Source organism: Anopheles maculipalpis, chromosome 2RL (assembly GCF_943734695.1).
Source record: "Anopheles maculipalpis chromosome 2RL, idAnoMacuDA_375_x, whole genome shotgun sequence".
In the NCBI taxonomy this organism is placed as follows: Eukaryota; Metazoa; Arthropoda; class Insecta; order Diptera; family Culicidae; genus Anopheles; species Anopheles maculipalpis.
Window position 1 is genome coordinate 83031096 of NC_064871.1, and position 16983 is coordinate 83048078.

Genomic DNA, 16983 nt, shown 5'->3' on the forward strand with positions numbered 1-16983 from the left:
TGTTCCATTCATCCTTAATACTCTCTGGTGCGGGAAGCAAGTCACGTCATTCTTTTCTATGCTAAAATGATTATCTTCTCCCAGTTTTCAGATCATTCGACAGCATATGTGATCTTCTTTTCATGCTTCTATATTGTGCTCTTATTCGTTTAGAGACGTCTTTTTGTCTCTAAAGTTATTTGAGAAAAACAACTTTCTTAAATTCTCTTTTTCCTTTTTCGATTACAGTGTCAATTCTTGAAAGGTAAGATTTTTATATTTTATATTTTATTTATACATTTAGGACATTTTACATATTGAAAAATTATTCAAGTTATCAGAAAGGCCTCCAAATGTTAAGTTGATACCACCATCTACTAGGTCACGCCGGCCATCGAATGGGTTACTGGAATGGCTGATAATACGTAGTTGAATAGTCAGTCCTCACTACACAGGACCAGTTCGGATGGGATTCGAACTCCAGTCCTGCCTTGTAAAGACTCGGACCGCTGTCGCCCACTACCGTATCATAAAAATACGGATTACCCTTTAGATTCTCTCTTTAAACAGTGCTACTCTTGCATGTCTCTCAGAAGTTTCACTAAAAAGCACCAAAACAATCACCTTAATGCGAACTTTGCTCCATCCACATGGTAGCAAAGAATATTAACTACCGTCACGTGCGGCCCCTGTCTGCCATGAGCACGAACAATCATTTCCTCCGTTGCGTGTGACATAATGGGAAACACCGGACACACGATCCGAACATTTTCCCATCCTACGGACGAAGGTTAGCTATCTAGCCTAGCGAGCGTCGCCGAACTGACCATGGAACCGGTTTGTTCGAGCGGCCGGCCGGTAAAGCAAATTAATGCTTGAGAAGCTATGTTGCTTTACCCAAACAAATACTAAAAAAGCAACAGCTTCGCGAGGTCAATTCGAGCGATGTTGCCAAGGTTCGAATGCGGAGATTCGATACTATAAAGCCTGCAGTGCGATTTCATTGCAAGCGAAAAGTGGTAAAAAAATTCCGATGGCAAGCTTATTTTAATCAGCTCAACAAACTTATCAGCAAACTATAAAAGAGGATTAGCTTCCAAAAAACTACCTCTACAAAGGTCTTCCAATTAGGAAAGGCCAACATGAGTATTACTCACAAGATTGTGCGAATTTGGGGTTGCAATTTCCTGCCAGCATCTGCATCATCGGTAAGGAGGAATCATGCAACTGAGTGTTATGCGTCTCCTCAGCAGCAATTGTGGCTTGATCTTGACATTGTTTATTATTTACAGACAATCTTTGATGTGATAATGCCTATAGCAACAAGTATGATGCAAGTATAGTGGAAGATGTTTTTATTGCACATTTAAATCTACACAAAACCAGACACTGACAACCAAAATATAACATTATGAAATGTTCTTTTTTTGGATCTCTTATCAAAGCTGCATGAATCACATGACCGATAAATTCCTAAAGCCTTACCAGTGGTGTTGAAAATCGGGGAAAATGACGGAACATATCGTGATAAGAAACAACTGAAGAAAGATACCTCAGCAGAACATACTTTACACGAGACTAGCGGATGTCTCCGAAAAGTCTGGTATTTTTTTGAAAAACAACGTACGATCCAAAAACACTTTCATCAAGAAAGTGATAACGTTATTAGTAATTAATAATTGAACGTGTCAAGCTATCTGAATTGTCAAAACTGTCGATAATACTCAAACAAGTTCAACACAACATTGAAAGCTAGTTGATTTAAACCGTTTAATTAAAATATGCTAATTTTCTAACAAAATCACTCAACCAATACAATTTTCTTTCATCGAACTGACATCAACTGACACTCAAGGATTGACATCAAGGATTATCTCGGCAAGGGAGCTATTCCGCGTCATGAGGTATTTGTTATGCTTGTCTGCACACACGTCTGACATGATGATAAAGTGCAATTTTTGCATCGCAATTATGCAGATAAGATTCCTCTTGACTGCACACCACACCATAGTCAGCGGAGTGGTAAATATAAAGGGATGAATCAGTTTTTTTGACATCTTCTAAAGCTCGTCTAAGCATTGAAGAAGATATTTTGATACATCCTCAATGGTGTACTGTAGAGCTTACTAATTTTCACACCTCTATATCTGTCTTAGAACACCGAGTTACACATCAAGATGAGTAAGCGTGTCAGGGTGATAATTACAATACAAGAAAGACAACTTCGCAGACTTCTTCTAGGCTTAACGACCTGCTAGGTCACGCCAGCCATCATAGGGCTTACTAGACTTGCTGGTACCCCGTAGTTGGATAGTCAGTCTTCACTACGGGGTGGGTTTTGAACCATGGTCCAGGTGTGTGACGGCTTGCTGACTTCACCAACTTCAAATGAACAAATTTTGGTATCAAAATATTGTCATTAGAACACCTTCTCTTTCGACCAAAGAAGCAACCTAGCATTGATTGAGTACCCTACATAACCGAACATCATGTTGTTGATTTTCTGATAAACGAACTCTAATTGATAAGCGTAAAGCGACTCGTTCACAGCGAGTACTTTGTCTTCATGCACCTACTTACCTTACGAGCAGCTTCAGGAAGCACCCGAAACCACGACAGGTGGCCACTTCCGCCGTATAGGTTACCGTCATGGTTGGTGATGTTGTGTCTACACCGTACGACTTATGCTACTTTACACACTAAAACCTGAGAAAAAAAAACACACACTCCTTGCTGAGTGTTGAACACAGTTGACACTCAACAGAACTTGCGGCACTTCTTCACAATCGCCAACACAAGTGGCGAGAACGATTCACTGTGGTCTGTTAATTACATTGCCATGCAATTGTGTCGAACGCTTCCACGATTGCTGTTGATGTAGGTGAATAGAAAAAAGGATGTTTTATTTAACGCAAAAATGCAATAGTTCTACTTACAAAATCGCTCATAACTCGCTCAACGACATCAACGATCAAGTCACTGTTAATGACTCATCACGCGAAAAGTGAACGCATCGCTGGACCTTATTCGGCCGTGACAGACTACGAATGTGGCATGCATCCGGGGACCTAGACGGTCTTTTGACCGGCCAATTTCGTCTGTTCACGACGGGTTTTCCTTCACGCTAGTATTTCTTGTCCATCCCTGAAGGTGACTCTATTTTGGATGGATGATTCGCAAGGGTGTGACGCGAAAGTTCGTCACATTTATTGTCCCCTGTGGTGCTGGACGTCAGTCAAATAAGACATTAATTAAAAGGTGCGGTTTTGTAGAGCAGTTTTGGAAAGGTACTATGCACAAACCCGGGCTATTTTATGCTGCTATTGAACTATAACCGTCTTCAACTCAGTTGATCTTTTTGGTGCCGTGACCAGGATTGATTTTTTTTTTTGAGTAGATCCAAAATAAATATCTTCCTTAAGCTTTATGAAAATAACTAAGATACATAATTTAACTAGACCTTTCAATGTTCAATACGAGTTAAAGGAGACCCTTTTTCCATCATCCATCCATCCATCTTGGAGCCCGATTTGTAGAGGTACCTCACACATAAAATGCTTAATGAATGAAACACCAATACCGTCCGTTTTGTGGCTAGTTTTTTTATATATACCATTCATCTTACCATGACCTCAATCCTAAACGCGAGCCAAATTGTTGTGTCGCTAAAGGCACCGGTACAACGTTCCCAGCAATCGCCTCCTTCCAAGGGTTTTAATCCAACCGACAAAATAAAAAACCCAGAGTGACTTGCCCTTATACAAGCGTAAACACAAACTCTAGTTGCAAAAGACGGTCGGTTTAAGTAAAGCAAAATTGATCTAAATCTAATCCATAGTGCAACGCATGTGCCAGCAAGAAACCGCTTTGTTGACAGCAACTCCAACCGTCGATTATATTTAATTTTGTTTTGAAAAGGAAAAACTTCCGAAGGAAATTGCAATACGCACGGATGAATAGACCATCAAATGGTAATGATTATTCATCAACAATTTCTCTTTTACTCTTGCACCTCTGTTTCTCCTCCACCATCAATCAAGGCATAGGCTCCAACTAGTTTACTACTCGCTTTTATATGCTTCCTCAAAAATTGAGCACGTTCCGCTCTTCCTGTTTCCCTTTTCGACTTGGAATAGCGTAAAAAACGCCGCATAAAATGATGCCCATGATGACCGGCCACAAACACACAAACCGGAGGTTTTCGTTAGAGGGCATATAAAAGCAAACTTCAATCCTGCAGTCGCATAGGGTACTCTGTCATCGTGACTTGGATGGAGTATGATTACCTCTCGGTGCAAAAATATCATCTTTCCGATAGAAGGGAAGCTTCACATCGTGTGTAGAAACGATGGCAAAACATTCTATTCACTACAATTTTCTACAACTATCATCATCAGGCAGCCCCGTCCCCGGTATTTGACGGGCGTTGATTGCCACAACCCCCATACGAAACTCCGTGCCGAAACGTCAACGATCGCGGTTTCGTGAACCCGCGACAGAGTTCAAGGTTGTTCGGGAGGGGAGATTTTTTTCCATATTGCCTGAGGGATGAGAGAACTAATCAATTCCGCCCCAAACACCGAAACTAGAGTGTGTGGCTTCACATGTGAATTAATGCTGTGTTTGAGTGAATGTCCCCAAAAATATAGAAACAAATGAGCGTTGGAGGCAAGCAAAATCTCACCAACATCAGGAATGTTGCAGCGAGCTGGACTCCATGCTCTACTTTACTCAGTTGAAGGTAGCATAGACTTCCACTAGGCAATGCCTTCAAGCGTTAGAATGCAGTAAAGTGATGCACGTTTTCCCCGGAACGGTGGCTGAATTTATTAGAACGTGTTTGCTACCGTCTCTCTCCTCCGTCCCTCTTATTTAGTATCGAAACTGCAATGATCTCGGCTATGCTGCATCACATTACTATGGGAATTCCGCCTCGGACAGTCATGCCGCCTCAATTAGTGCTGGGAAATAATTATCATCCACCACTCACCGCCGTACGCGAATCACACCCACAGACACATTCGTGCCGTGATGATTTAAAAAGAAATACTGCTCAGTATTAAGGGAGCACAAGTGTTTGCCCTTCTAAACGCTCAGAACCGGTTAAAACGTTAACATGTTTATTTGATTATTGTAAAATAAATGCTGGTTCGACTTCAACTTAGACAGTTATTGGCTGATTTTATTTTAAACTAAGAAATATTTTTATATTTTCGATTTGCAAGTTTCAAGTGCAAGTTAGGAAGTGTGGATTAAGTGTGGATTTTACCATTTTTTTATATTTTTGAAAGAAAAAAGCAGCACCTCAAGCTGCTGCTTCTTCAACTCTTCAGTGAACGTCAGGATTGAACTGCTTTATTTTATCTGTCAAATGGCGATAATTTTCTACATAAAATGTATATGAAACAGTATGAAACTATCATAAATAATAATCATTTTTATTTAAAGGATAACACTAGTTCAGAAGCAAACAAAAAGATGCACAACAACAAGGCATTACAGATGGGTTGGAAAGTCATTTTTCCCTACAAATAAATGTATTATCAATTATTTTATTATTCAAAATAACTTAATAATTTTCAGATTGATATAGCAATTGGAGCGTGCTCTTCTTTCCTCAAAATTGGCTTAGGTTTTGGTGATTTCAATCCAGCAAGCATGTTCGAGAGACAATCGAACAGGAAAGTCTAGGAGTCTTGTTAACATAACACAAGTCATGCATTAACTTTCATCCCCTTTTTTACATAATATAAGTTGCTTAGTACAAAATATCAATTAGTTTATCAGTAATTCTCATAAACAATAATGATCCGATTGATTGAATTAAGGTAACCACGCGAGGTGTTTGAATTAAGGTGATGTATTTAGCAATATTTAGCAAAAATATTTTGCAAATTTATTTACTTAAAAACTGTTTTTAAAAAAATAAAGCAAACCTGGCCGTTCTATATTTTATAAAACAAATATTTGCAGCCAATAAAAAGTAATTTCGTTCCAGTTTGAACAAGAGGAAAAAATCAAAATTAAATTATATCGAAATACTTATTTCGATTATACATTATTTATAGAGGCTTTGAGTCCCTGAGAATACATTCACCTCTCTCCTCAGCCACATTCATAGGACTGTAAACTGAGTGCTTAAAGCAAAATTTATTTTTATGCTCGTCTTGGTTTGAAATCTTCATTGCAACGGACTCCCTTGCATAGTTAAAGCTATGAGAATGATATTTTTCGAAGCTCGAAGAGAACATCATAAAATAAAATTGTTCAACAAATTCTTTACATGTTTCGTAGCCCATTCTAAACCACTAATAATAAGCTATGCGCTCTTTCTGGCTCAACTGAACCATAAAAACACGAGCTAATTATCTGTACGACCACCGCCAAGCACCATTGCGCGGCAGCCGTCACAAACCACGACGATAATGTCTTTACCGCTTTACATATGCCAACCTCCTGCTTTGTGGCATAATTGCATTCGGCGCAGTAAATACGCACATTTTTGCACAACCAACCAGAAACACCAATCAGTTTTTCAGCGAAAGTTGGAAGCCCTCCTAAAGTCGGTTTTCATGTTCGCGCTTCGATAGTTTTGTGCCCGGGCAAGGCGGGCAAAGTTTTACGCTCGGGCGTGTATGAAGTGCATTTATTTATTTTAAAAAACGTATCATCCCATGTTCGCCTCACAAGACAGACAGCTGGACGGCGGCGGCTCATCAAGCATCCCGCAAAGAAGTGGGTTCGCATGTTCCCGTCCCGCCGTGCAAAGGTGCTGTTTGCAGTAAAAGATGGAAAACATTGCCACTTTTATGACAACACCGATGGTTCGATGCATTTTCTTTTTCCGAACAGCGAATCATCGTCATCGTTGGCATTGTTTGCCATTTGCCCCGAGGGTGAGCGTGCTTTGCTTGGAAGACAATCCGTCTTTAACCGTCTTTTTCGGACCAGAACAAGGAAACCTTTGTCGAATCTCGCTAGCGAAACGGATAAAGAGTGATCATCAAGAACAGATCTTTTTAGTGTTTCTCGCAAGAGGATGATGAATATTTTTAATTATCGTCTCTCGGAACGACAATTTCTTCATTTAAAAGGAGCAACGAACGGAACGACTCGGGGCGGGTTTGGTGGTCTGGAGGTAGTGGCACCGGGTTTTCAGACGCCAGTGCCCTGGTATCAAATCTCATTCTGCAACGCGGAGACACCCTATTCTATCAGAGCTTTTTACGATCATCGCTTGGTTTTGAACATTTGGGATTTGGAACATCAAACCAAGCATGCTGCCGCTTACAGTCCTCCATCCATATCCCGTGAGTCGTGTCACATTCGGCGGCATACACAGCGTTCTCGGCGGCATTTGACATTCCCCCCCCCCCCCCCCTCCCTAATTCCAAAATACCAGTTTGCTGATTTTTATTGCGTCAAAAATTCTGACCCCTTCTCTTTCGCTTTTTTTTTTGGGGGAGAAATCGCTAGGGTAACTGAACTACGCTGATGTCATCCACGGACCCGCGGGCACACACACACACTTCCGCCGACTGGGAAGTAGCATTTCTGTTTTCCGTTTTCAATCACCACTTATGATCACGTGCGACATTTATCACCGTATCTCGATATCTGCACACGCGGTTGTTATTTGCACACTTGCTTTCCTTTTTCTCCGATCGTGTGAACTACAACAATCACAGTTTACACTTCTGACCTTGCAAAAAAAAAGCCCAAGCCTTCCACCACTCGCACGGCTAGAGCACTGCACTGATACGAGAAGATAATTCTTGCAAGATTCCGCAATCACATACACACACGCCTGCACACGCTGTAAACGAGATTTGTTTTATGGGTTGGATGAAAAAAAGCAGCAATTCTTCCTACACTACCTGTACGATCCCACCTTCTTCAACCCAACGTACAAATCCTAGCGTGCTATGAATAAAAAAGGGCGAGATTCCTACACACGTTCCGTTCTTGATCACGGATAACTAGATCTCTCGGATTGGGCTTGGCACCCTTTCAACAAGCGCCTTTCGCTTTGATCTTCCAAACTCACTGATATAACGCAAAACAATACGCAATGATACGGAACACTTCGAGCCGGACCCTCTTTTTTCGACTGCGACGCGCGCGTACCCGATGCACCAGCGACCGGCCGATGTTAGTGCTGAGTGCCGAATGCGCGATTGCGGCAAAAACGAAAACGCTACGAACTGTGAGTGCCGCGACACGGCAGGTTTTTGTTGTCTTTTTATGCTGTGTCCCGTCAAACGATGACGCACAGCGCACTCACCAACAGTTGCGTGAAATAATGGTCTTTTAAGCTTCTTGTTTGCACTTTCGCTCTGACATGTGCCGGTTCGAACTGTTGAGGATTGAAGCATGATTTGTCTATTCTGTACTGCAGATATGAAAATGGGGTAGGAAATAAGTCAAACAAACACACAAAACTTGTAAAAATAGCTGTATGTGTGAATGATTAGATCGGGAACATAAAGGCAAATGACCTCATCACAGCCATTTTGTTGCAAAGGGCTGTGCTAGATACTTCAATAAAAAAGTTGGGTTCTTCTTGGCTTAAAGACCTTCTATAGGTCACACCAGTCATCAAATGACTCGCTAGACTCGCTGATACCACATAGTCTGCATAGTCAGTCCTCACTACGAAAGAAGGATCCGGATGGGATTTGAACCTCGGTCCTGTCGTTTGAAGACCTGCTACATATCCGCAGTGCCCCGCCAACAGTTCTTTGTCGGTTGATTCGCAATAGAACTGAGCTCCATCCGAGCATCAAACAAAGGAACTCATACGCAGCATACTGTCAAATTTTGTTGTTTGGCAGTTTTGCATGGAATGTGAGTGACCGATGGCTGACGTTGTGCAGTGTTGCCAGTTATTTCCACTGTGTTTTATAAAACTGTGTCATTCTGCTATTTTTTTCACGATTTTAACATAACTCCTTGCGAGATTTTCTCCTAAAAAACTAACTGTTCGTATTCGAGGAAACAGCCAGCAAATGCCCAAGTAACAAAACCTATCGACACGAAATTAAAGCCGTAGAAATTTAAATTATTCAAAAAAAACCGTTGCAACTTCATACTTCCTGGAGCGAAAACCCTTGATTCAATGGACATCTTTTTGCCACAATATGAGATAGTAAACAACATTAGATACGTGTCTATTTGAATAGGTAGCAGAAGAAAGGTCCCCTGATGCTGAACAATACTTTCTCCGTGCTGTGTTCTATATCCAACACAGGTACAACTCATTTGAGTTCCATTCCTGTTACCTGATCATCAATGAACCTACCCATCGTTCTTCGCATAGCTGGACAAACTTTTAGTGTTATTTATCGTTTTCTGCTTCTACCCGTAAACACATTTAAATAAGCATGAAAAGCAAGTTCTTCGTTTATTTTTATAGTTTTCTACCTGTGACAATTTTTAGAGTAATTCGGTTTAGTTAAGAAGTACAACAATTAGCACCGGAATGCATGCCATTGCGATCCAGTATTGTTTTGTACTCACAATTCAAACTGTTTTACTGTCACTCATTGGTGGATACAATACGTTAAAGATCCGTATCAGTAACTGTTGGCGATAACTGAAGATAAGATTTTCGTTCATATTTTGCTAGCTAGCACAGTTTTACAAAACAGCAAGCGAATATTATTTACAACTCAACAAATGGGTACAATGCGGCAAAGCACAAGAGAGCCCCCTGTAGGAGAGTTCCATAAATGGAGAGAGGGTCCTCACAAGGTCAATGCCTTATCGGCGCAAAAGACGATAAACATAGAAGGTGTAATTTATGTTTTGACTATTTTGCTTATATAATTGTTATATAATAATAACATAGAGAAACTATAAATGGAAAGGGGAGGGCCGTTGACAGGTAAAATTTCTTCGATGCGTCACAAATGATAGCTGACATCTGTCAAATGTCAAACAGTTTCAGACGCCGCCATTTTGACAGCCACTTCTCACGTTTCGGCATCTCTGTCACGCACGTAAACAAAACGCTCGGTTGCACCGTTTTCGCACCGGTTTACACAAATACACCCGCAAACGGGTGTGTAAATTTGTTGGAAAATGCGTTTAAGTGTTTGTGCTAACGTCAGAACTGGTCGCAGAGCTCTCAGTTGCCCATCTTTTTGTGACGCGCTTCCATTGTTACACCATCTTGAGCTTTGAGCAAGTGAAAATTTTGTTGGTTGAGTTGAGCCGTACGGTGTATGCTCTCAGGGGGGGCGTGTGACTCTACCGGTGGAAACAATTTTGATTTAGGGAAACATTGGATACGCGATTGAGCGGGGTTTTTCGTGAACGGTGGGAAAGCAGTTTTATAGCCGTGGTTGTAAAATCATTTTGACGCGGTCAAAATGCCAGCCGAATATTACGATGAAGATGGTAAGTCGGAACCCTGGGAGCCTGGTTGATAGTTTGAATATCCTTTGCTTTATTTGATAAAATTGTTATTAATAGAAGTAGGATGAGATGAGAACAGTTGTGGAACGGTGTTGTTTTTTGTTGTTGTACCTGTGCCAAATAAAGCTGCTCACAGCTCGTAGTGCTGACAATTGGCAGTCCAGGTGCAAACACAGTGCAGGACGAAAAATAGCGATATCATAGTAGGCGCTTTTCAATCAAAATTTTCCATCATGTCCAGAGCGTTTTTTATGTTTAGTGCTCTAATTGAACTTATTGAATCAAGTTTATTATTTGTAAATTTATGAAATTTGCAAACGAATATGCCCGAGAAAAGGCAAAGAATAAGGAGGACATGCCTTATCGTTCTTGTTATTAAATAAGTCATCAAAAGCAGTGTTAAAGTTACTGTTTCGTATCGTTAGAATTGTTTATAAGAATAAAAAATGTATTTTTATTTTATTTGTTGAAGGTCTGGCCGTGTTGCTAAAAAAAAGATAAATTTAGTCGTGATACGGTCAACAACACAAAAAAAAAAACAATTTAGATAACGCGTTAAGCAACCAGTCGCAAACGGCTTATTTTCCATTTTTTCGCAATTGTTCGCGAATTCTCCGCGATTCTCCGGAACTCCTATGTTCGACTAAGGTAAAACACTGTCGATCCCAAAAATGGGAAAGCATATTGTCGGACCCAAATCATTGAAATATTGCTGGCAAGTTGAAAAAAATGTTCACTGTAATGTCAAAATATGGAACCGACTGTTCCTTGAACAAGTCGAGAGAATTCTGCGAAAAAGAGCACTTGATTGGAATTAGGTTTAATAATAATAATTTAAGTTCTTTTCTTTAAGAATTCTTTTCCCTTTTTTATTTCATTCACTCCCGGTCTGGGGTCCAGTTCCAGTTCGTCGGTTTTAATATGAAAAATTGATTTTTTTCTTTGAATTCTATTACAGGATTTCGTTTGGCGTTTGATAATGAAACTCCGATCGACCAAAAGCATTTCTTCATGCGCACCTTCCCCACAGTCAACAAAATCGTCGAACGCCGGGTCCACTGTACGTCGTGTGATGTGCACATCGGCACGGCACCGGTCTCGGAAGCGATCATACGTATGCATCCGGTGCTGCGTGTAACGCACTGCCGCAGCTGTCATGCCTTCTACAACAGTGGCGAATTCGATAAGGGAGAGGATGGTAGCGAGCTGTACTGCCGCTGGTGTGGCCAGGGCGGTGAGGTGTACTGCTGCTCCAACTGTCCGTACGTGTTCTGCAAGAAGTGCATCACGCGCAACTTGTCCCGGAGCTGTGTGCAGGACATTGTGCAGAATGAGAACTGGCACTGCTTTAGCTGTGCGCCGCACGTGCTGTGGACTCTGCAGGCTCATCACTGGGCGCTGGAGAACTTTATCGAAAAGCAGAAAAAGTAAGCTTTTTTTGGTTTGGTTTAGTGTTGGCAGATTCGGGGATCGGAAGATTTGAATATTTAATTCCTAGGAAGACCCGAATCGGATTGAATCCTTATTGAAAGATTCGAGCCGATTCAGATTTCGTTGGAATAACAAACCCGTTTACGTAAAGCGTTTACGCCCATTTTGACCTGTTTGTACAAAAACAGTTCTCTCATTCTAACGGAACATCCGCCGTTTATCTTTGTTTTAGGGAGATTAAAACCCAGCAGCTGTCAAGCAGCGCCATTAACGTACTGATGAAACAGGACCGTACGTACTGCTGCCTGGGTAAAGGGCTCGGCCGGATGAAAGGTAACAGCAGTAACAGTAGCAGCAGTAGTACGTCCGTAGCGAAGAAAGTAGCAGCAAAACGTGCGTACGGTGACTCGGCTGCGAAAAGGAAATCGTCGCAAGATAGCAACAAATCGCAAGCGATCCAATCCGCCGAATCTGTACCGCAGCTAGCCCAATCCATTCTAAGCCATTCGCATTTAAAAGGCGATATGGTGCCGTCGCCCTCAAATGCTTCCATATCGGGGACACCTTCCACATCCGGAAGGGTTGGGGCCGGTAGTAACATTTCGAAAAAGCAAACAAAATCGGTCTCATTTGACGATATCCAACCACACGTTGGTGGACCTCCGGCAAAGAAAAAGCGTCCCGGAAATGATGAAGTCGTTTGCACACCGGACATAATGAGTATGCTGTCGGATGAAAATCCTTCAACTAGTAGCCCTGCTCCGGTACGACCGCCGATAGTATCGGTCGGCACAAAGCCAATGGTTCCGATCGCTCCGAAACCTACGGCGTATGGTAATAATGCGATTGGCGGTGTTCCTTCGTCGCCAGGCTTCCCTGGAGGACCGATCGGTACGGGCACACCGACGAAGACCACCATACCGAAGCAGAAAGCCATCCTGCATCAGACGATGCCACGCAATATAGCCGTTAGCGTACCCGGAGGTCGAGCGTCGATGGGAAATCCCGCCGGACAACCGGAGGGTATTGTCATTCAGGAACCGGTAACGCATACCGTACGCGTTCCGTCGCAGGCCGGTCAAAGACAGACCAATGCTCCTGCACCGCTGTACACTACTTTCGAAGGCTTTCGTATCGATTTGCAAACGGCTTCCCAGCAGGGCACGTACCGATTGCCGAACGGGAAGGTAATAGTTGTACGTAGACAAGCTCCGGATGGTGCAGCTGGTGCGGACGCGTCGGCTAAACAATCGCAACAGGTACCTTCGGTACCGCCCGGTGGCCTAACTCCAATCCCAACTGCCCGTTTGCTGCTGAACAATGCACTATCGCAACAGCAACATCAGCAACCAGTCGTACCGGCGATCATTAGAAACGGACAGGATCAGCAGTTGAGACGCATGCAGCAGCAGCAGCAGCAAATGCAAAAGCAACAAATGCATCAACAGCGCTTCCAGTTCGACCAACAGCAGCAGATTCAGCTACAGCAAACCCATCAGCAACAGTATACCAAGCATCTGCAGCGTATACAACAGCAGCAATTGCTGTTGCAGCAACAACAGCCACGAATAGTTCAGCAGATGTCCCCAGGAAACGTTGGTGGGCGTTTGCAACGTCCGCCGATGTATACGAGCACCAGCACCGTACCGAGGCAACCACCGATGAGTGTCGGAGCTGCCGTAAAGGGGACACCAGACTCTACCCAGTCCGATCTGACGAACATTCATCCCTACTCGATCGTTAATGTGCTGACTGCGCTCGTTAACAGACCGCACGAAAATACCGAGCTTGGCAACGCACAGAAAGACTTCGAAAAGGCGATGCTGGCCGGTGCGGAAGTTTGTAAACACATACTAGCCAAGATTGCTTCACTGGCGGAAACCAAATCGCACACCAATGTACGGAATTTACGTGACGTGAAGGAACTCTTCATCCACATGTCTTACCTTGTGACGTATGGTATCGGGCGCTTCAAAACCCTACACGAACGTTGCGTGAACGATGTGAAGAAGATGGGCTTTACGGAAGAATCGGACTTTGTGATGATGAGCGATCGAATCGACAATAGTACGTCGGCACCGGCAGACAGTCAGGAGGATGATCGGGAAACACCCGACGCACAGAACGAAGAAGATGATGATGATGATGATTGTAAAATTATCGAGCAACAGCATACGATTATTGAGGTCGATTCGGATGATGATGAGCCGGCCAAAGAGGAGGAAAAACCCAGTGAGGAAGTTTCCGCTACTGATAAGTCGATAGTTGCGACGGGGAACCAGAGTACGGATACAACCAACTCCATTACGGTGGGAGAAATTAAGGTAACATGGAGTCTGGTGGATGAGCAACCGTCGAAGGCAGCAGAGAATAATGATGCGTCAACGGCGAGTAGCAACAGCGTAACGACTACGACCGGGGAAGGCGAGAAAGGGGATGGTGCAGCAGATCAGAGTGATCAGTCGGTAGGTGAGCGAGAAAATTTGGTTGAGGAAGATGTAGTTGCTGCTAGTGATACATCCGCTGGCGATGAGAAGAATTCTGAGGATGGTGCAGAGATGGACGACAATAGCTCAGGTGAGCTAAATGCTTTTTGTAAGCAATATAGAGAACATGATTGAAATTGATACATTGCTATTGTCATTGCTTTTGAACCTTCAGAATGTTTCCGATCTTCTAATTTGGGCAAAATCGGCATCAGTTTTAGATTTCGTCTTGTGATTGCGTTTGTAGTTTTCTTATATTTTTCTCATAGAAGTCTAGCTCCTTATTGACCTCCTCCAGTGGGATTAGCTATCAATCATGCAGTGTGGGGAAGTCTTGTCGCCAATATTAAGTCACAGGGTCTCTCCAATTTTGTAAAACGATTGGGATGTAGACTTAATAGGGATTTGGATGACTAAGATCGGTTGGATCTTTAATATTAAAATTTGCACTACAATTCATTCTTATATTTATTTGTCATTTTAGGTTCACAAGAAAACCAAGAATTCGATAAAAGCGCAGAAGATAAAAACGAGCAGGTGGAACTAATAGAAATTTCCGATAAAGAAGTCTCAGAGCTGTTGGGCATCCACACAAGCAACGATGAAGAAGCATCGAGGCAAAATTCTGACCCATCGGAGCAGACGGTGGAACCGATGGAAGTTACGGATTCGGATGATGAAGCTGCACGTACGGAAAAGTCCCAAAACACTTCAGTTGTATCTGGAAGCAATGGTGGTGAAACTATTGCTAATGACAAAGCCGCTGGTATGAATAAGCTCTTTGAAGATACAGTTAAAAAATCTAAAGTCGAAATGGAAGAGAATGAAACTGCGAGCAAAGCTGATGACGGTGAAGCCGATCCAAGCGCACAGCAAAAAGACACTCAGGGTTCGCATAATGACACCTCGCTACTCGATGAGCTGGAACATTCGTCCAAGGGAAGTAGTAGTGAAATTCTAAACCTGATGGATGCGGCCGACGATAGCTACCATAGCGATAGTTCCGATATGCAATTTACCGCCGATTTCATCATACAGGAAGTGAATGAAGAAGCAAAATCGAAACGTGAAGCGACTGTTACGAGCACTTGTGCGGAGGAGGAGGATGGTGCAGATAAATCACCACCCGACACAGAGTTGAACAGTCCAACTGCGACGGATTCTGATGGACCGGAGCCTCACTGTACGAAACCGCGTAAGGAGAATGAAGAAGCTGAAGCTATCGAAGTGCTTGATAGCAGTGAGGAAGGTGATAGCAGCAAGAACACAACGCTAGGTGATGACGATGAGCCAAAAGATGCACCTGTAGCAAAAATCGTTGAGGAAACGTTTTTTTCTGCTTCTTCCCCGAGAAAAGATCAAACTGTTGATCCCGTTGTCGAGGAACAGGTCACCAATCCAGCACAAAAATTAGCTGACGATGATACTGAGGCGTTAAATAGTAATGTAGAGAGTTGTAAAAGTAAGTTACCGAAAGATAGCGAGCAAAAAGAAAAAGAAATGAAGAAGGATGAAGATAAGCAAGGAAAGGAGGAGGGAGAAAAAGAAAATAAGGAAGAAGGTAAGAAAGAAAACGAAGATAAAATAGAGGAAATAGAAGAAGTAGTAGACAAAGAAACAAAGAAAGATGATAAGATGAAGACGGAATTCGAAGAAAAGGAAGAAATCGCAGTTGAACTCAATTCAAAAGATCGTACAGATAAGGATAAAGAGGTTTTGAAAAGTGTTGATGCTGCCAGTTTCGAAAAGGATGAATCTCTTTGTGAATCCAGTGAACAGCAGAATGATTCTGACAGCGTTGCAGTTCCTAAAGATACCGTTGAGATATCATCTTCTAGTGAGGATGGTTGTGAGCAAGAGATCTGTGCAAATGGAGAAGAAGATACATCTCAAATATCTTCAAAAAATGATAAAGATGTAGAACCAATGGAGGTGGATAGTGTGGCACAGCACTCATCAGATAATGTTCCTGAACAGGAAGATAAAGATCAAACCATGAAAGTCGCTGATGAAGAAGTGAAAGACTTTCAATTTGAAACTGAGGAACCGGATAGTTCGATTGAGAAGAATGCGAACGAGATTGAAGAGAAAGTTTCTATGAGTGAGGAAGGGACAGATGTCCCACAAGTTGAGGTACTATCGGAAGAATCATCTCACGCAGGAAATGATTCCGAAAAGGCTGTTAATAATGATGAGGCAAAGCAAAAGATAAGCGAAGAAAAAGAAGCGAAATCGTCCAATGAGAAGCCGTCGCACGATAGTTCAAATCCAGAGAAAATAGCTTCAAGCCATACTACTACAGAAGAAGCTGCTGATCAACAACGAGAAGATAAGCTCAGTAAGAATCCAGCGGAAGACTTACCTGCTAGTTCAAGCACAGGTATAGTTAGTTCCGAATGAATGAAAAGGCGACAAACATAGAAACAGATACTACTACTAACCCTGCCGACACTACAGAACAGCGCAAAGAAGATAAGAAGGATACACCGATGGAAGTAGATTCAACCGATAATTTAGATTCGAAGCAAAATGATCTTTAGGTTTCTGCGGACACTTTTTTTTCTCTCATAGAGTATGTTAGGTGTTCGTAGAGATGCAAATGTAAAATATATGATCAGTAAGATTCACTAAATATTAACGTAAGGGTATTGACATGTAGATTAGGTTA

At 42.4% G+C, this 16983-nt stretch overlaps 4 protein-coding genes across 9 annotated transcripts in view; 1 reads left to right on the top strand and 3 right to left on the bottom strand.

Annotated features, from left to right (window-relative positions):
• Positions 1-16983, bottom strand: part of LOC126567854 (A disintegrin and metalloproteinase with thrombospondin motifs 1) — a 321278-nt gene that overhangs the window by 152802 nt on the left and 151493 nt on the right. The gene's annotated exons all lie outside the window — the stretch shown is intronic.
• The window catches only part of LOC126568278 (eukaryotic translation initiation factor 3 subunit M), a 464890-nt gene that overhangs the window by 50018 nt on the left and 397889 nt on the right, over positions 1-16983 (bottom strand). The window lies entirely within an intron of this gene.
• The window catches only part of LOC126567948 (bestrophin-4), a 186412-nt gene that overhangs the window by 4628 nt on the left and 164801 nt on the right, over positions 1-16983 (bottom strand). Inside the window, exon 2 of one of the 2 annotated variants that reach the window (XM_050224326.1) lies at positions 2560-2634. In XM_050224326.1, the coding sequence (XP_050080283.1) occupies positions 2560-2630 (71 nt within the window). In that variant the 5' untranslated portion in view covers positions 2631-2634. Of the gene's footprint in view, positions 1-2559; positions 2684-16983 lie in introns of those variants that run through there. The other variant, XM_050224327.1, reaches the window with a different exon arrangement.
• On the top strand, positions 10333-16855 carry LOC126567548 (putative mediator of RNA polymerase II transcription subunit 26). Its single transcript, XM_050223766.1, is given in 6 exon segments — positions 10333-10380; positions 11357-11825; positions 12062-14406; positions 14800-16028; positions 16065-16710; positions 16713-16855. Coding segments are annotated over 6 exon segments (4860 nt in total). The 5' UTR covers positions 10333-10352.